At 36.0% G+C, this 20875-nt stretch overlaps 1 protein-coding gene across 5 annotated transcripts in view; it reads right to left on the bottom strand.

The window, feature by feature from the left end:
• REV3L (REV3 like, DNA directed polymerase zeta catalytic subunit) overlaps positions 1-20875 on the bottom strand; it is a 177266-nt gene that overhangs the window by 5358 nt on the left and 151033 nt on the right. For all 5 annotated transcript variants that reach the window (XM_027601335.2, XM_027601333.2, XM_027601334.2 and 2 more), the window contains 6 exons: positions 15925-16034; positions 9403-9517; positions 5234-5371; positions 3710-3900; positions 2366-2612; positions 251-460 (listed from right to left, as the gene is read on the bottom strand). In XM_027601335.2, the coding sequence (XP_027457136.1) occupies positions 251-460; positions 2366-2612; positions 3710-3900; positions 5234-5371; positions 9403-9517; positions 15925-16034 (1011 nt within the window). The remainder of the gene's footprint in view (positions 1-250; positions 461-2365; positions 2613-3709; positions 3901-5233; positions 5372-9402; positions 9518-15924; positions 16035-20875) is intronic.

The raw sequence follows: 20875 nt of genomic DNA, 5'->3' as shown, positions 1-20875 counted from the left end.
AACTAAAAGGCAACCTATGGAAGAAGATATTTGCAAATGACATATCTGATAAAGGGTTAGTATCCAAAACAAGCCATCTTGAAATAATTTAGTTCAATTATGATATTTTTGATATTTTAAAAGTTTATTAACTTAGAATCTTTAGTCCACTTTTCACCAGTTTTATATCTCAAACTACCTCAAGTATTGATGACATTTCCCTGAAGAATCAGATTGTTTGGGATTCTGGGTCTATCTAACAAGGTCATACCTTTACAAGTTGCTCCTGTTTACGTTCCAACTCTCGAATTTCTTGGTTGAGGATGACTGCAACATGCTGAGGTTGGCTCCGACATTTACTACAGATGCCATGCTGAGTCAGGTCATCACACACGGGACAGTGTAAAGTAGTGAAATATTGTGAAATAGTGCCTTTTCGCCCTTCAGGTTCACTTCGAGAGGAGCTGGTGGCTTTCTGGATCTATAAAAACATCAATTCAGAAATAAGTCTCAGGGAGGTGGGCTGAGAGATGAGTGAAATGGGTGATGGGGATTAAAGAGTACATTTATGTATTATCATGATGAGCACTGAGTAACGGATAGAACTGCTTAATCACTACTCTGTACACCTGAAACTAAAGGAACACTGTATGTTAACTATACTGGAATTAAAGTAAAAAAGTCTGATCCAGCTTCACAGCAGAGCTGCTACTGTCATCCTAATTACAGGTTTACGAAGGCATTATTTCATTCTAACAAATTGTGAGTAGCTACTATATGTCAGGTACTGTGCTAGATAATGGGGCTACAGAAATGAACAAAATCCATCCTTTCACAGAACTTACATGTTAATATATCATCAGATATATATAGATAGATACACACATATATATGTATGTGTGTGTATATATGTATGTATACATATTTCTTTTTTTTCCTTTTCTTTTGGGGAAAAAAATGGTCTCCTGTCACTCAGTTTTTTGGTTGAGATACATAGATGTATGAGATCATACAGGACACTGGAGATTAGAGAGGACAGTGGAAGAAATCCAGGATGAGAGTGGATACTGTTTAAGGCTACACAACTGGGCCAGGGAAACAAGGCAAGTAGAAGGTTAAAAATAACTTGTTAGGCAGTAGGGTGCAAAATTCAAGCAAGAGTAAACCTGGAACATTCCAAATGTAATTAGATATATTTCACCTAAGCATTCTTCATTGAAAGTTAATACTGGTTTCAGAGATCTGTCTTCTGGTACTCTTTTGACACTGAAATAACATCATGTTGTTATTATACCCTTGGTCTCCTCCTGGTATCTTTTAATCACTATGCATCAAAGTTATTATTAGGTTAGCCTATTACAAATGCCATTGGTTTAGCATTCTTGCTAATGAAATGAAAAGTCATCTGAGCCTCTGGTGCAAAAAGCTGGGACCCAGCACGACAGACGGCGGCCAGCACAGCTTCAACCTCCGTTTCCTAGCTTATTATTTTCCTTGAGGCCATACGTGCTTGTTGAGAAATTAAAAGTAATTTGAGGATCAACTTTTACTAGTTTGCCTGAATACCATCAGTCTTTCATAGCCTGAGACAATAGCAGATGACTGAGCAGATCCAATTCCGAACAGTAGATAAAAACTGCTCCTGAGACTCACATCTCCCAGATGATTATCCGATCACAGACTGATCCTTCAGGCTGCCAGTGAGTTACTTAAGAGTTCAAGCAAAACTCCCTTGGCCAAGATTCCAAGTTCGAGGTTTCACTTTAGTATAATTTTTTTTTTTAAGATTTTATTTATTAAATGACAGAGAGAGACACAGCGAGAGAGGGAACACAAGCAGGGGGAGCAGGAGAGGGAGAAGCAGGCTTCCCGCTGAGCAAGGAGCCCGATGCGGGGCTCGATCTCACTGGGATCATGACCCGAGCTGAAGGCAGACGCCTAATGACTGAGCCACCCAGGCGGCCCTGGTATAATGTTCTTTTAACATTATTCTTTAGTCTGATTTCTTCAGCACCATGTCTAGATACTACATACGATATACATTTCTTAAACACACATTTTGAAGGAATTTTTGCTCTCCTTCATTTACTTTTTATTAGCTGGTTTATTATGACTTATTTTTTAGTTAAATGTTTATCACTGAAATAGTTGCAGAATTTTAATATTCTCTAATTTGGCCAATGTGACAGAAGCTGGGAAGGTGTTTGCAGAAAAGTTAAAAGTTTCTCTTAGGAAACCAGAAGACTGTGGCATCTTTGCCAGTTTAGGATAACAGAGCATCTGTGTTGCCTCTCATAGCACATAAATAAAATCTTTAGTTCTACTGGAAATTGCAAGTGAGTTCTCTCTACAGTCATAGCATAGGTATACTATTTGGTAGGCTTACCCTTGGTAATTCATGATACCAGTTGAACACATCAATACCAATAAGTGAGAAGATTCTTGCCAGGGGTGGCAGGATTTGCTTAGTGATATAGTAAGTGGCATTCAGTCTCAGAGTCGGGTCCTGCAGCACTTCCACTGGGCGCCTCACCAGCTGGATAAGTGGTACTCCGGGGGTCCCATAAATGATGACGTACGGCACTCGCTCTCCAACTCGAGGCTCAGAGCGCCGATCATAAGTAAGCATTTTCCTATTTAAATCCACACAAATATTCACTCAAAAACTGTTATGGAGGCATCTTACCAGAAAATTAAATGAGAATTAAACAATTATGAAACCATGAGAATACAAGGGGTACCTTTATGTTACAGTTACAACTTTTTTTTTTTTTTTTTTAAGATTTTTAAATTTATCATTAGGGAAAGAGAGAGAGAGAGAGCATGAGCAGCGGGGAGAGGCAGAGGGAAAAGCCGACTCCTGGCTGAACCAAGAGCCCGACGTGGGGCTCGATCCCAAGACTTGGAGATCACGACCTAAGCTGAAGGCAGATGCCCAAACATCTGAGCCACCCAGGTGCCCCAGAGTTACAACTTTTTTTTGAGAGCTATATACATTTGACTTAATGAGCACCAAGCAGACATAATGTAAGAGTTTAAAACTTACTCTATAGGGGCACCTGAGTGGGGCTCAGTTGATTAAACATCTGCCTTCAGCTCAGGTCATGATCCCAGGGTCCTGGGATCGAGCCCTGCTTTGGGCTCCCTGCTCAGCGGGGAACCTGCTTCTCCCTCTGCCTCTGCCCTTCCTCACCCTATTGCTCGTGCTCTTTCTCAAATAAATAAAATCTTAAAAAAACAAACAAACAACTTACACTGTAAATCATTGCTACCTGAAAAACAACATGAGTTGCCAGATATCAACTAGCTTAAAATGTTTTTTATCTCCAAAGACTAAGAACTATCATAAGTCTAACAGTGAAAGAAAAGAGAAAATTTAGCTGCTTAGATGATCGGATTTTAGAATGATACCATTTGGTATCATTCTAAAGTGCTTTGGTAGACCCATATTAAGGATTTTGATGTGGAAAAACAACAATTCAAGCTCTGTACCAGATTATAATTTCACTGAATGTAGTAGTTTCTCAAGGGAAGCCCAAAAGAGGAGTTCCTTCTTCCTCTTCAGAGCTTACAAAGTATGGGAGAGCATCTATTTACCTTTAGTGAGGCTTCATCTGGGCAGGTGAAGAAACTGCCTGTGGACTAGCTGTCTTCATCTATGCCAAACCACTCAGTATCCCAGGACTACACTTGCTGGTACTGAGAGTTCTGCTGTGGTGTGCATCATTACCTTGTAAGTTCCAGGGCTGGCACACAAGCTCCAGGTTTATAAGAGGAACTCCCTCTGTATTCCTTGGCAAAGATAAAATCTTGGATGCTGGCTTTTCCTTCCAGAAGCTTCATACATTGTCGCTGAACATACTGTTTAATTAAACTTATATCTCTTGTTTCAAATAGCAGCTTTAGAGAACGCTCAAGTATCTTTAAAAAAAAAAAGGATATGTTTATAAAAATATCCCCTAGTACATTTCATCGTTGTTATATTTTCATTTATGTAACTCTTGGGTAATTTGCCATTTACCTAAACAATCTACTCCTTATAGTAACTGGATAGTAAAAATGATTAAAAATTGAAAAATATTTTGGAGATCTTATATAGCTTGCTATTTCTAAAAACAGAGTATCAGGTAGTTTGAGGAAAATCATACCAAAATAACATGCAAATAAAACATTTGCTATGTAATGAGTAACATGAAATACTTAAGCACAAGAAGCCAGACATAATTTCATGTATTGTTTTTTATTTGCCTGTTATAGACTCAGACAGAAGTTTAAGTGTCATATCACCAAGCAGTGAAATAAAAATCAGTCTTTTGGTTTTTCATAGTGTCAACAAATATATATTAATTGTGATGGAATTTTCTATGCTGGAAATATTTCTGATATGCAGTGGATTTATGTAGTGAATTGAATTTAAATTAGTTTTATGTTAAAGTTCTGTATCTTATTATGAATCCTGGAACCAATGCATATTTACTCACTTAGTTTGCTAATTTGGCTTAAGTACAATTCTACCCTTGGAGAAAGAATGCATTGGATGGTATCTCTTCAGAAACTAGTATTAAATAATATCTCAAATTTATATAACATTATATATATATAGCATAATGTACTGACTGACATTGACAACAATCTATTGTGCTTTTTATTATGCTTTTATAAAAATCAGTGGGTAGAGTACTGTCCCATTTATACCACTTATTTTTGGTTTGTTACAGAAGGAGTCTGGGCCTGAGTAAAGAAAAAATATAAAATACTATGGTTAAAATTACTGTGGTTGAGAAATTTAGGTAATTTATGGTACCACTGTTCAGAAATCTAACTTGTATTTAATCATTCAAGTAAATAAAATTTCAGTTTATCTAGAATGGATTACTTATAAAATTATTCTACTTATAAAATTATTCTTTTGCTAGTTTCTTTATCCTGCTCCCTAGGTTTTGGGTGTTGTCGTATGATAACATATTATCATCTCCAGGTGATAGGCAGGAAATTCTTACCAAGTTAGGTGTTTTTTTTTTTTTTTTTAGCAATTGTGATAAAAGGTAAGGTGTGGGAAGAAGTCAGAAACTAAGGACTAAAATCAAGTTGTTTTCATTAGAAATGGAATTCTCAAAAATCATATTGTTCCTCCACTGATAGTTATACATAGTCACAAGGCTAGGAGGGCCACTGTAATGTGTGCTTAAGGATTTTCACCAGATCCTTTAGCGACTTACTTCTTAAAGATGAAAACAAGACAGGTAAAACTTACCTTAGAAACAGCAGGGCAGGAATCTCTTCTGACTGTTTCTATTCCTTTTGAATCAAATACCGGGTCCTTTTGTTCCAGTGTCTCATACATGTAACCCACATACCTCTTTTTTGTTTGTAAGACACAGGGCAAATATACCTGTAATGGATTAACAAAATGCCTCTCAATTACCATCTTCCCCTACCATGAATATCTTATTTTTATGTCTTTAACCAAATATTAATCACACACACACAAAATCTAGATATGGCTTAGCACCAATTAAATTCATGATACAACATTTAGAGGGGTAAGCACACAAAATGAGTTGTCTTTACTTCCTTACCACTCAACTCCTTTGTTTGCACTATCAAATTTTGCCCTTACTGTACCTGACACTGCTCTCTCAAAAGTCATCAATCATATCTATTTAAACAATTAAAAATTACTTTAACACCTACATATTTAAAAATTATAAGTACAAAATGAAAAGTTATAAGAGAATATACTGGTCCTCCTGCCTCTACTTTAACTGCCCTAGAGGCATCCTCTGTTACTGATTTCCTGTGTACCCTTCCAGAGATACTTACACACATAATGGTAGCTTACCATATATATCATTCTGTACTTTATTTTATTTAATAATGTATCTTGGAGAGCATTCCATCCTAGTACAGAAAGCTCAGTTTCTTTTGTAGATACACAGTATTCCATTATGGGAGGGTATCACAATTTATGTAACTAGTTACCTACTACTGTGGGTCATTTACGATGTTTCCAATCGGTGTTCCAGTGAACAACCTTGCATGGATTATTCTACTGGATAAATAGAATAATTAATAGATTAATGGTCGTATGCCCTCCACCCCCTTTTAATGCTACCAAATTGGTCCTTTCCTCTGTCCCCAAGCTTTATCAATAATTGCACTAAATGTAAATGGTCTAAACATCCCCAATTAAAAGGCAGAAGTAATCAGATTGGATCTGACCAAAAAGTAAGACACAGCAATAAACTACTAAAAGTACACTTCGAATGTAAGGACATAGGTTAAAAATAAAAAATGGAACAGGATACACATGCTAACACTAATCAAAACAAAGCTAGAGTGGTTATATTAATATCAGAAAAAGTAGGCTTCAAGACAAGAAATATTATCAAAGATAAAAGTATAAATCTGTCAGGAAGATAAATAATCCTGAATGTGTATGGACCTAATAAGAAAACTTAAAAATTATGTAATAAAAACTAGCAGAACAAAAAGGAAGAAATAGGCAAAACCATGGTTATACTTGGAGACTTTAGCACCTCTCAGAAATTGACAGAAAATCATTAGGAATATAGAAGGCTTCAACAACACCACTATTAACATAACCTAAGTGACACTTATAGGACATTCCAATAAGCAGAATACAGATAGCTTTTAAGGTCACATGGGAATATTCATTAAGATAGACCATATGCTGGACTAAAGGACAAATTTCAATAAACTTAAAAGCATTAAAATCATACAGAATGCATTCTTTGACCACAATGGAATTAAATTAGAAATAATAACAAAAAGATTTCTGGAATATCTTTAAATATTTGGAACTTAACACAATTCTAAATGACATTAGACATTAGGTCTTTATCATTGAAACAAATGAGTAATAATGAAACAAATGAGTAATAATGAAAATATAAGATACCAAAATTTGAAGCTAAAGTAGTATTTAGAGGGAAATAGATATCTTAAAATACATGAAAAAATATTTGTTTAGTATCAATGATTCAAACTTCTAAATTAAGAAGACAGGAAAAGAAAAGCAAACTAAACCCAAAGTAAGTATAAGGACGGAAATAACAAAGAGTGGAAATTAATGAAATGGTTCTCCAAAAAGTTCAGTAAATGGATAAACCTCTAGCTAGATGATCAAGGCAAAACAACAACAACAACAAAAAAAACCCCACGAAATTATCAATATCAGGGAGGGATGTCACTAAAGATCTTACAGAAATCAAAATCACAGGAAGTATAAATAATTCATGCCAATAAATCTGACAACCTAGGAGAAATGACAAATTCCTTGACAACTGCAAGTTATCAAAACGGACATAAAATCTGAATATTTCAATATATACTAAAGATGTTAAATTTGTAATTAAAAATCTATGACTTCCCTCCCTATCCCCCAAATAAAACGTCAGGACCAGAGAGCTTCTCTGGCAAATTCCATCAACCATTTAAGAAAAAAAAAATAACTGCACTAATCTTATATACATGGGAACATTTCCAACTCATTTTATGAAACTAGCCTTTTTTTTTGTCCCAAAAACAATACAAGAAAAAACTACAGATCAATATTCATCATGAACATATAATCCTTAACTAATGTTTATTTTAAGAAGTTTTGCAGTTTTTGCTTTTATGTTAGGTCTATGATCTGTGTCAGGTAAATTTTCATGTCTGGTGTTATTTTCTAAACACGTCATGCTCCTCACTTTGCCAGATGGGTTGAGTGAGTGTCCACATCATATGTATACTTCTAGGATAGCACTCATTCTCACTGTTTTCTAGCTGTTCTCCCCATCTGTGCACCAATTAGAATGCTCACTCTTCAGGGTAGATACCATATCCTAGTCTTTTTTGAAATCTCTTCTAGCACAGTTCTTGCTCCGGTAGGTACTTTTACCCTTTTCATACCCATTCTCTTAAATCAACCACTTCTAACCCCTACCCATCCTTCTTTCTCAATATCTCTTGAATTGTCCCTTTTTTATTTTCCCCAGTTCAGGCTACACAGGTTGCACCCTATCTTGAGATTCCCCTCTTCCCAATCCATCTTGTATACCACCGTGAGGACAATCCTCCCCAAATAGCTCTGATCATGTCATACTCTTGTTTGATAAACTTTTCTGAATCAAGTTTAAACACTTTAGCTCGGCATTCAAGACACTCTGCAACCTGGTCTTAACTTTATTTTCTAGACTTCTCTCCCTGTACTCTATATTCCCATATTGTGCTTTTCTAACTCCATATCCTCCTACATACCATTTTCTTCTATGCAGAATGACTGCAGCCCCATGGCTGCCTATTGAAATTCTAACCATTTTCTGAGACACAGTGCAATATTACCTCCTACATGGAGTCTCCCCATACAGCCCAGGAGGAAATAATACATCCTTTTATTTGTGCTCTTATAGTGTTTAGGGAGACTGCTCTCATGAGACTTTCTGTAAGTTTAAAATAAAAGGTTTCTAATCTTCCCTTTTAGGTTACTGGCTCTTAGAGAGTGGGACTGTGTCTTACGCTTCTTTGCATGCCACACCTCTCCTAGCTTAGTATCTTTTATAGAACTAAATACATATTTGATATCTAAAGTAAAATGAAAATAGTCTAAGGTCCTTATGGCAGACTGTACTATCCAAAGAAATAATATCTGCCATCCCACATGGTCTTTTTAACAGTGTGACTCTGACATTCTTCCCATTAAGAGATGGGAGTCTATGTTCTCTCTTAAATCTAGACAGGCTATGATGCTGTGTGACTTTGAGACAAGGTCATGAAAAGCAAAACTGCTTTTGTCTGTTTTTCTTTGGGATGTTCATTCCTGGAACTCAGACCCATCATGCTGTGAGGAAGAACACAGTCCTGGGGAAAGACCAAGTGTAGGTGTTCCAGCTGACAGCCCCAGATGATGTTCCAAACAGCCGCCAGCATCAACCCCCAGACATTAGAGTGAGCAAGCTTTAGGTGATTTCAGCCATTAGCTGTTCATTGGATCACCTTCAGTTTTAAGGAGTTCCTCTTTATTGCTGAGTAATATTCCACTGTATGAATATGCCACATTTGCTAAGGACCTAAGCATTGTGGAGCAGAGACATGAGATCTCTGCTGCACCCTTTCCGAATTCCTGACCTATAAAATCTGTAAGCATTATTAATAAAAAGGGTGTTTCACACCACTAAATTTGGGGGTAGTCTGTTACACAGCAACAGTTAACTGGAACAATCTTTTTATTTCTTTATGTAAAGACATTACTAAAAAATTAAGAAAACTGCACAAAACTAAGGGAAAATATTTTAAATTTAACACTTTGTAGACCCATATACTATTACTGATCCTGAAAATGTATTGTGCAAGTCCAAAATCTCTAGAAGGTATGTAAATTTTATACGTGACTACTAGTATTAATTACATTTCTCTTACCTTTTCAAACTTCAATTTCACTGGTTTAGGATTGGTAGCAGTTACAGCTTCAGCGATTTCCTGACCAATCTTAAAAGACTGCTCCTTAGTGGCTCCTTTCAGTAGCACAAACATACTAAGAGGATTAAAAATGAGGAAGTCAGTGTAACAAAAAAATTTCATCAAGAGTAACTTTCCTGGCTAATTAATTCCAAAAAAAACTTTTTCCCCCCCTTACTCTTCCTTATTAAGTTGCTTCCTATCTAAGCTTTCTTGTTTTACCATACTTTCCTTGTATAGCTTATTACAGATCTTTAAGACACTTAATATTTCTAGTTTGGCTTCACACAGGCCAGCTTATCTGTCAGAGCTGCCAAGGTCTTGGGTCATTCCTAGATAATAATGGCTTTATATGACACACAGTTACATCAGTCATAACATAAAAGAAAATGTGATTATAAAGAAATGGAAAATTTACTTGTGATATGGGAGGAAACTTCCTTTCAGAACCACCCAACTTAAAAAGACACACATATTTTGTAATATATGTTCACTGAAGAAGTGTTACAAAACATAAAGCACAAAGAAGAAAACAGCCGCCTAATCTTACCATTCAGAAAAAAGGCACCACAAACTTTTCTGGGTATATCCGTAAATCTCTTCTCATTTGGGATCAAAGATCATTATTGCTATATTACCCACATTGTTTAGTTATTTTACATTATTTTAACAGTTGTACTGTATTTCAGTGTATGGATATTATAATTTAACCAAACCTCCATCACTGAAAATTTAGGTTATTTTAATTTTTTGCTAATATTTCATATATAATAATTTGTCACACCTCTGACTATATCCTTAGAACAAATTTCTATCAGTGAAATTTCTGGGTAAATGGTATACACTAAAAATATTTTTTGAGAGATACTGTCAAATCTGAATTTCAGAAAGATATTTGTTTTTAAATATTGCTATTTTAAATTTATTTTATAAAAGGTTTTGTCATTTATATGTATACTTAAAAGGTATTCAAATAGTAAAATTAAGAGTTTACATTTATTAAGTTTTTAGGTTTACAACAAAATTGACAGGAAGGTAGAGACTTCTAATGTACAATTCCAACAGCAGTATATGCAGGTCAAGAAGGAAAGATTTCTAATATAAATAAAAAACTGCAATCAAAAAATACTCAAAAAATAAAAAACCAAAAATATTGGGTATTTTTCTCTAACATAATCCAGTTAACTTTATAATAGCACAATCTGACCAACAGAGTAGCTAATAAATATATTTAAATAGATTATAAAGCTGATCTTCATGTATAATTTTTTTGTAAATTTTATTATTTATTCATTTTGAGAAAGAGAGAGCAGGGGGAAGGACAGAGGGGGAGAGAGAATCTCAAGCAGACTCCATACTGAAGCACAGAGTCTGATGCAGGCCTCAATTCCATGACCCCATGATCATGACCTAAGCTGAAATCAAGAGTTGGACGCTTAACTGACTGAGCCACCCAGGTGCCCTTTCACTTATAATTTTATTTTTTTATTTTTTTTAAAGATTTTATTTATTTATTTGACAGAGACAGACAAAGCAAGAGAGGGAACACAAGCAGGGGGAGTGGGAGAGGGAGAAGCAGGCTTCCCGCTGAGCAGGGAACCCAATGCAGGGCTTGACCCCAGGACCCTAGGATCATGACCTGAGCCGAAAGCAGACACTTAATGACTGAGCCACCCAGGCGCCCCTATAATTTTAATGGAAAGATATTAAATAGTAACAGACAATATCTTGAAACATCATCTTAAGATTCTTGTTCCTAGTCTTGGGGCCACATAAACCAATCTCATATTTCTTAAATGTTTTTTATATTGGACTTTAAATCTCATTTGGATGGTTTCTTTGGAAAAGCTTTCTCTGCCAATACTGGAGACAATACTTAGAGTCTGATATGAAAAGCTTAAGAAAATGAGTATTTATTCAGTATTACTTAAGGTCTTTAAAAATGGTCTCGATCTAAATTAATTTTAAAGGCTATACTTTGAACCACTTGAAGCTTTTTATAATTTTTTTGTTGTTGTTAGGCCCATCTGATGCTTATTACACCAATATAGCTTTATTTTTAAAATAACTTTTAAAATTTCCTTTTGAAAGATTATTTTCAAAAGCAACTTTACTGAGGTATAATTTGCATATAACAAAATGAATACATCTTAAGTGTACAGTTCCATGAATGCTAACAAATGCATAGATCTGTTATGGGCTGAACTGTGTCCCCCTAAAATTCATACGTTCAAGTCCTAACCCCAGTATACTTGGAGACAGGACCTTTAAAGAGGTGATTAAGTTAAAAAGAGGCTCTAAGTTAGGTGGTGAGGATGAGCCTAATGTTATTGGTGTCCTTATAAAAAGAGAATATTTGAATATACAAAGGAACACCAGGGATGCACATGAACAAAAGAAAGGTTATGTGAGGACACAGAAAGAAGGTGACCACCTATAAGCCTAACAGAGAGGCTTCAAGTGAAACCATATCTGCCGGCACTTATCTTGGATTTCGAGTCTCCGGAATTGTGAGAAAATAAATTTCTGTTGTTTAAGCCACTAAATCTATGATATCTTAGAAAACTAAGGACATTTTCATCATCCCCCCAAAGTCCCATGTACTCCTTTGTAATAATTTTCCACTCCTATCCCTAGGCAACCCAAGACCTGCTTTAAATTACTACAGATTAGTTTTTTTTTTTTCAAGAATTTTATATAAATGGAACTATATAATAAGTACTCTCTTATGTCTGGCTTCTTTCAGCTTATTTTTGAGATTCATCCATGTTGCTGAAGTAACAGTAACTAGTTCCTCTTTATTGCTGAGTAATATTCCATTGTATGGATATGCCACGTTTGTTTATCCATTCACCCTTCGGTGGAAATTTGGATTGTTTGTGGTTTTGGACTATTATAAATAAAGCTGCAATAAACATTTACATCAAGACTTTGTGTGGACCGAAATTTAAATTTCCTTTAGGTAAATATCCAGGAGTAGAATTGTTAAGTCATATGCTAAGGGTATGTTTAACTTGAGATGTAACTGCCAAACTTTTGTTTTTTAAAAGATCACTATGCTTAAAATTAAGGTCAGGTACAATAATGATGAAGACACTTTGTCTTTTTTTTTTTTTAAGATTTTATTATTTATTTGAGAGAGAGAGAATGAGAGATAGAAAGCACGAGAGGGAAGAGGGTCAGAGGGAGAAGCAGGCTCCCCGCCAAGCAGGGAGCCCGATGTGGGACTCGATCCCGGGACTCCAGGATCATGACCTGAGCCAAAGGCAGTCGCTTAACCAACCGAGCCACCCAGGCGCCCTGATGAAGACACTTTGAAATTAAAGTGCATATATACATATTTCTATAAAACTCTAGGACGGGAAAAACTAAGCTGTGGTAATAGAATCAGATAAGTGGTTGCCTGGTGGTAGGGGATGAAAGTGAGGGACTGACTGTGAAGGTGTACAAGAGAACTTTCTACGTAGTTAGAAATGTTCTGGACCCTTACTGAGGTGGTAAATGGTTACACGGATCTATACAGGTATATACTGAACTATACACTGTGCATTTTCTTTTTAAAAATAGTGCACTTTTTTGTTAAAAATTATACCTTGATGAACTTGATATCTTAAAAGTTATTATTATAGGGTATATATGAGAGATTTTACCCAGTAGTTAGTGGGTTTGAGTCCATCTATGTTGTTTTGGCCAGTTTTATTTGGAGCTAAGCTTCAAGACAGCTAGCCAAGATTAATGGAAGGTCACTTAACAGAATGGAGGTGACTAGCCTACAAAGAGAGACGGTTTTAAAATGAATTTGTTTGTCACTGGTGCTTTTAATCTAGTTAAGTAACATTTATCTTTGGGTTGAGAGATCTGAGTACACATACAGAGCAGTAATTTTCACGTGGTAGAGGGTGAGTGGGGATATTAGAATAACTTGAGAGGCCTTTCTTAACTATAATCAGATGAATTTCCCAAGAGATTCTTTTTAAAAACTTTTTATTTTTTTAATTTATTTAGTATAGTTGACCCAAGAGATTCTAGGTAGCTCTTATAACTGATGGGAGTAGGTCATATCCCACTAGGGTGCAGTAAATATGATCGAGAACCACTATTCTATAAAATAACTGTTTGAACCACTAGTCAATAATATTGTAATAACTTATCATGGTGAGCATTTTATAATGTATATAATTGTCAGATCACTGTATTGTACACCTGAAGCTAATAGTATATGTCAATTATATTTTAATAAAAAATCATTTAATTGAAAAAAAGAAATGCAGTGTGTTTATTATACTTTCTAAATGGACAATAATGCATTAACTGCTTTAGAAAGGGAAACACCCTTCTAACAGTAATTTTGATGCTTTGGTAACTGATCTCCCTTAGTTAGACCCCAAGATTCATAAAATCGGCAGTTTTGAAATTGGAGGGAGGCAATGGTCATTCACCATCATCCATCAGACTTCCTTCATTCTGATCATGAGGCAACTGAGCTTCAGAGGGGCTAAGCGATTTGTTAATAACCATGCAATCAGTTAGGAGTACAGCTAGAAAGAGAATCCAGATCTCCTCACTCTCAATTATCTATTATCCCTAAAGCAGTGTTTCTCAATCTTTTATCATTACTGTCTTCTCAAAGAAAAAAGTTAAAAAAGTAAATATAATAGAAAATAACTAGCAAGGAATAAAATATTGTTGGGTGAGGTTGAACTTTGTGGGGCCTAAACCGGTTCACTGTACTATCTAAGTACTATTTAAGTTTTGTTCCCAATTTGTACCCTATTAGGGTGATACTGTTACCATTGATAATGCATATTCTACACTGACTTGCCCTCATACAGTATATTTCAATGAAATGATGAATAAATTTCTTTGATTGGAATCATAAAACACCTGAGAATTCTGACTTAATGAGAAAGCACTAGCTAGGAATCAAAAAACACTGAGTACTACTTTATGGCTCCACTGCTGACTAGTTGGGGACTTTAGACAAGTTTCTTATCTTAGGGGAATGCGCTTTCATTATCACTATTTATTTAAAAATTTTTTTTTTTTAGTTTTGGATGTAGTGTCAATAATTCATCAGTTGTGTACAATGTGCTTTTAGGCAGTACCTGAGAATGTGCCTCTACTGGTTCCTCCCAACAGTGTGAAAACTGCCGACCTAAATAGCACCAAAGTAGTGTTCCAGCTCTGACAATCTGTGAGTCTGTGTTTTTTGGTTTGAATTCTTAAAGATCTTAAAGGCTAAACAAAGTAACTATAATCAGAATCACGCCAACTTCTGATTCTCTGTGTGTTATCAACCATGGACATGTATGATCCTGAATTAAACACAACAAAAGGTTTAACTTTGTCCTCTTCCCTAAATATTTGGCAAGGAGCTCTGCTAACAAGGTGCAAAACGATGTTCTAGTAACTTTTATTTTGCTGGACTACCCTCAGCAGAAGTGGTTTTACAGAGCAGTGAAATACTCAAACTTAGGAGTGGCTTTTGACGGGGAAGAGTAGAGACTATGGATAATCGGGGCCTGGATAATTTGAAAGTATCCCCACCTGTTAGTAATGAAACAGCTGCTATATGAGGTAAGGTCTCATTCAGCACTAATACGATTATGCTGACTGTATGTGCATTAAAGAATGGAGAAGATTAAATGCTATTTAAGGACTACCTAGAAGCTATTTGTAATGATTAGAAGCGTTATCTCCTACTGCTCCACTGAGCTGTAAAGTTATCAGAGCTCCCGAGGCAAGTGCTCTTAGCATGATCCCACCATGACACTAAGCCTTCCATATGAGAAGAATATCAGAGTCTAAGAAATTTGCTTAATACCTATATTCTAGAAGAATTTAAATAAGTCAGACAAATAAGATGTTACATAAGTACCTAGACCCTAATAAATACCAAAGCAAGCAACCAGGCTGAAGTTATTAATTCAGGACTCAGAGGCAGTCCTATCCTTTGTCAGTCCATGGATGATGGGCTTCAGGAAGTCTGTGAGCCCTCTGGAATCAAATGGAAAACTGTATTTGCCTATATGCACTTTTTGCAGAAGGTCAAAAACATTTTGGGGCCTAGTGAAAAGTTAACCACTCATAGCTCTGACAGGTATCTTTCAAAATTAAGACATATTTAAATTCACAGAGCTGCAGCTATATGAGGAATCATTCACATTTTTAAATAGTGGGTTTCTTTATAAAGACTAGACTCCTGTATATACAGTATTTTTGCAGATCACTACCTACCTGGCTACCTGCAGGTATGCCGTGGGAATCTCTACAAGTCTGTGGCTCAGGCCACTTAATTTTCTGTCTCTTAAGATCATGTCTGGTAATTCAGGACTTGAGCTAATCCTGATCATGAGATCATAAGGACTGGAAGGACTTAAGTAGAACTGTTTTTAGTAAGGATTACCCTTAAGCCATTTCAAACACTGAAATGAATATCTGAAGAGATGTAAAAAGACAACTATAAAGCAGGAAGTTCATTACCTGTCAGTATCTCCGTATACAACCCTAGCACCCCATTTCTTGGTATCATTCACCAGTTTAATAGCTCGTTCCAAGGTCTCTCTGGCTTTGTGAACAATACTATCACCAACCTGTTGGTACAAACACATTGGAAGTAATTTCTTAACATAGCTTAGTATAAATCAACAGACTTTAACACATAGAATACTTTTCATTACTAAATATTTCTAAAATTGAAATAAGGAGAAAAGAATAAAAAAGAAAACAAAATAGTCTTCAGTGTCATCATTCTTTCTATAAGTACTCAAGAAGAAAATAAGGTGAAGAATTTAAAGAAAGGAACCAATCAATACACAGATTCGCCTGTGAGTGTATTAGTAAGTACAAAGGATTGCACTTTACACAAGGTACACAGCTTCATAATTCCTGGAACAATAAGCCTTGTTTATTTAAGGACTTTCTTATATGCCTTTATAACCAATTAGCCAGGAAATTATTTTGTGTATGTGCATGAGTGTTTGTATGTGTATCTTTCAAAATTTTTCTGTTGTAGTGTTATGATAATTTCTTTCAGTATCATTAAAATTAATGCTGAACTTTAATCTCAGTGATTGGTTATAATTTTTAGATAATACAGAATACAAAGAAAAATGTATAATTATATGATAGAAAATATATTATGTGTTCGATTTAAATTAAGTAGGCAGATATATGTCTAAGAAGGGTACTTTCTTTTAAATTTTTTTTTAAGATTTTTATTTATTTGACAGAGAGAGAAAGAGAGAGTGCGCACACACACGCACAAGCAGGGGGAGCTGCAGAGGGAGAAGCAGACTCCCTGCTGAGCAGGGAGCCCAACATGGGGCTCCATCCTGGGACTCCGGGATCACGACCTGAGCTGAAGGCAGATGCTTTAACCAACTAAGCCACCCAGGTGCTCCTTTCTTTTTTTTTTAAGTAACCTCTCCACCCAACATGGGGCTTGAACTCATGACCTGAAGATCAAGAGTTGCATGCTCCACCAACTAAGCCAGCCAGGTGCCCCTAACAAGGGTACTTTCATTGGTCATCAGTGAGTTTAAACAAAGATCATGGCATAAACTAACAAAACAAAAAGATGGTAGATCTTGACAAATGTGACAAACTAAGTGTATTTTACAGTTAAGTAAATTAAAGAGACCAGCATAGGGCTGCTGTTTCATTTATTAAACTCATAAAAGTTAAGGGTTGGGGAAAATTGCCCTTTGGTGTAAATGGAGCATTCCTTTTAAAATTTTAAAGAATCATGCACTTTTGTGTTCAGAAGCAAACAATAATTATAATCATCCTCCTTTTATTGTAAAATTTGAATCACCTCAACTAAATGTAGGATCGGGTAAGTGTTTAAAAGGCTGTTTATAGGGGCGCCTGGGTGGCTCAGTCGTTAAGCGTCTGTCTTTGGCTCAGGTCATGATCCCAGGGTCCTGGGATTGAGCCCTGCATTGGGCTCCCTGCTCAGCGGGAAGCCTGCTTCGCTTCTCCCTCTCCCATTCCCCCTGCTTGTGTTCCCTCTCTCGCTGTGTCTCTATCAAATAAATAAAATCTTAAAACAAAAAACTGGTAGCAGAAACTTAATTCGGGTATTAAGAATCATGAACTCGGGGTGCCTGGATAGCTCAGTTGTTGGGCATCTGCCTTCGGCTCAGGTCATGATCCCAGGGTCCTGGGATCGAGCCCTGCATTGGGCTCCCTGCTCCGCAGGAAGACTGCTTCTCCCTCTCGTACTCCCCCTGCTCCTGTTCCCTCTCTCGCTCTCTCTCCCTCTGTCAAATAAATAAAATCTTAAAAAAAAAAAAATCATGAGTTCTATTGAGACCTTTAGTGCAATAGAAAACCTTGAGAATGTGAACTATATCCTGAGACATTTAAAAAAAAATCATGTTATCTAGCTGAAATTCAAGTTTGAATAAAATGTTCAATGTCATCTGTTGCCACTTTCAAAACAAGATACACTTTAAAATATGTGACGGCCAATAGCTGGAAGGGTGAGCCATCTAGTGTCAGAGTCAAATATGCTTTTGAGACATACACATACTGATCCTAAATGTCTACCTCCGGCTGCCTACTTTGACCCATTTAAGTTACACCTGAAAGAGTCAGAACTCTTGCAGCTGCCCCCAAGACCGTGCAGTGTGAAGGACTCAGTGGCAGGAGTGGGGGGTGGGGTGGGAAGAAGGAAGGAGTGGTAATTAAATTAAAAGTGATTCTGCTACTTTGTGCCGTGGTTCCTAGTTTGAAGAATATAGGGCTAAGAGATTAGATTTAAAAAGAGGAAAATAACTGGCTTTACAGTTTAGGCAATGGTTGGGATCCTGAAAAGTCATAATGAGAAAAATATTTAAAGTAAAAATTCCCTGAAAATGAGTGTTGGCAAAGATGTGGAAAAAAGGTAATCCTTGCGCACCACTGGTGGGACTGCAAATTGGCGCAGCCACTATGGAGAACAATATAGTGGTTCCTCAAAAAGTTAAAAACAGAAATACCATGTGATCCAGCAATTTCACTACTGGGTATATATCTGAAGGAAATGAAAACACTAACTGTAAAAGATACATGCACCCCTATGTTGGTTGCAGCATTATATACAATAGCCAAGACATGGAAGCAACCCAAGTGTCCACTGACAGACGAAGGGATAAAGAAAATGTGGCATATATACAGTTGACTCTTGAACAAAACAGGCTTGAGCTGTATGGGTTCCCTTATATGTGGATTTTTTCAATAAATTCAGTATAGTACTGTAAATGTATTTTCTCTTGTGATTTTAATAACATTTTTCTCTCTCTAACTTAATTGTAAGAATGCAGTATATAATACATATAACATACAAAATATGTTAATTGTTTATCAATAAGGCTACTGGTCAACAGTAGACCATTTGTAGTTAAGTTTTGGGGAGTCAAAAGTTATTTGTGGATTTTCAACTCCGTGGGGGGGTCAGTGTCCCTAACCCCCATATTCTCCAAGTCTGTGGTTTATCTTTTCACACTTGAGTGTTTTTTGCAGAGTGGAAAATTATTTTATTTTTATTTTTTTAAAGATTTCATTCATTTATTTGAGAGAGAGAATGAGAGATAGAGAGAATGAGAGATAGAGAGCACGAGAGGGAGGAGGGTCAGAGGGAGAAGCAGACTCCCTGCTGAGCAGGGAGCCCGATGTGGGACTCGATCCCGGGACTCCAGGATCATGACCTGAGCCGAAGGCAGTCGCTTAACCAACTGAGGCACCCAGGCGCCCCTGGAAAATTATTTTAATGAAGTACAGCTTATCAATTCTTTCATAGATCGTGCCTTTGGTGTTGCATCTAAAAAGCCATTACCAAATCCGAGGTCATCTAGATTTTTTCCTATGTTTATCTTCTAGAAATTTTATAGTTTTGTGCTTTATATTTAGTTCTGTGATCCAATCTGAGTTAATTTTTGTAAAGGGTATAAGGTCTGTGTCTAGATCTACTTTTTTGCTTGTGGATATCCAGTTATCCCAGCACCGTTTATTGAAAAGACTGTCTTCTATCCTCACTACATTGTATTACCTCTGCTCCTCTGTTAAAGATCAGATGACTATATTTATGTGGGTCTATTTCTGATATTTCTCTTCTGTTCCAATACTATTCTTTGGCCAGTACAATACTACCCTGATTAGTGTAGCTTTAGTACTGTCAGTTCTCTGAGTTTATTCTTCAAAATTGTGTAGTCTATTCTAGGTCTTTTACCTCTTCGTGTAAACTTTAAAATCAGTTTGTCGATATCCACAAAATAACTTGGGATTCTGACTAGGACTGCGTTCAATCTATGTGTCAATTTGGGATGAGCTGACGTCCTGACGGTACTGAGTCTTCTTACCTGTCAACAGCTGTCGACATCTCTCTGTTTCTTCTTTATTTAGCTCTTGCATTTTTCACCAGTTGTGTTGTTTTCCTTATAGAGATCTTATAATTTGTTAGATTTATACAAAGTATTTCATTTTGGGGGATGCTTAATATAAATGGTGTTACATTTTTAGATGCTTAATATAAATGGTGTTACATTTTTAATTTCAAATTTCATTTGTTCATTGCTAGTATATAGGAAAGTGACTTTTGTTGTATTAACCCTGTATTCGGCAACCCTGCTATAACTGCTTATTAGGTTTAGGAGGATTTTTTGTTAATTCTTTTGGATTTTCTACAGAGAGGATTATACCATATATAACAAAGATGGTTTTATTTCTTCCTTTACAATCTGTATACCTTTTATGTCCTTTTACTTGTCTTACTGCATTAGCTTCCAGTTCTTTTATGATGTTGAAAAGCAGTGGTGAGAGGGGTATCCTTGCCTTGTTCCTAATTTCAGTGGGAAAGATTCAAGGTTTTCATAGCTAAGTATGTTATTAGCTGTAGGTTTTTTGGGGGTGGATATTCTTTATAAAGCTGAGAAAGTTCCCCTCTTCCTATTTTACTGAGGGTCTTTATGATGAATGGATATTAGATTTTGTCAAATGCTTTCTCTGCATCTATTGTTATGATCATTTGGCTTTTCTTATTTAGCCTGTGATGTGACGGATCTCATTAGTTGCTCTCTGATTGTTATATCAGCCTTGCATGCCTGGGATAAATCCCAGTTGGTTGTGATGTATAATTGTTTATATATTGTTGGATTTGAGTTACTAATATCTGTTGAAAATTTTTGCATCTATGTTCATGAAAGATATTGTTGTGTAGTTTTCTTGTAATGTCTTTGTTGGCTTTGGTATTAGGATTATGCTGGCCTCACAGAATGAATTATAAAATATTCCTTTTGCTTGTAATATCTGAAAGAGATTGTAGAGAATTGGTACAATTTTTTTCCATAAATGTTTGGTAGAATTTACCAGTAAACCCGCCTGGGTCTGGTACCTTCTATTTTGGAAGGTTATTAGTTATTAATTCAATTTCTTTAATAGGTATAAGCCTATT

The sequence above is a fragment of the Zalophus californianus genome, chromosome 7, assembly GCF_009762305.2.
Source record: "Zalophus californianus isolate mZalCal1 chromosome 7, mZalCal1.pri.v2, whole genome shotgun sequence".
In the NCBI taxonomy this organism is placed as follows: Eukaryota; Metazoa; Chordata; class Mammalia; order Carnivora; family Otariidae; genus Zalophus; species Zalophus californianus.
The sequence above is the reverse complement of the archived record's forward strand: the minus strand, read 5'-3'. Positions and strand labels throughout refer to the sequence as shown.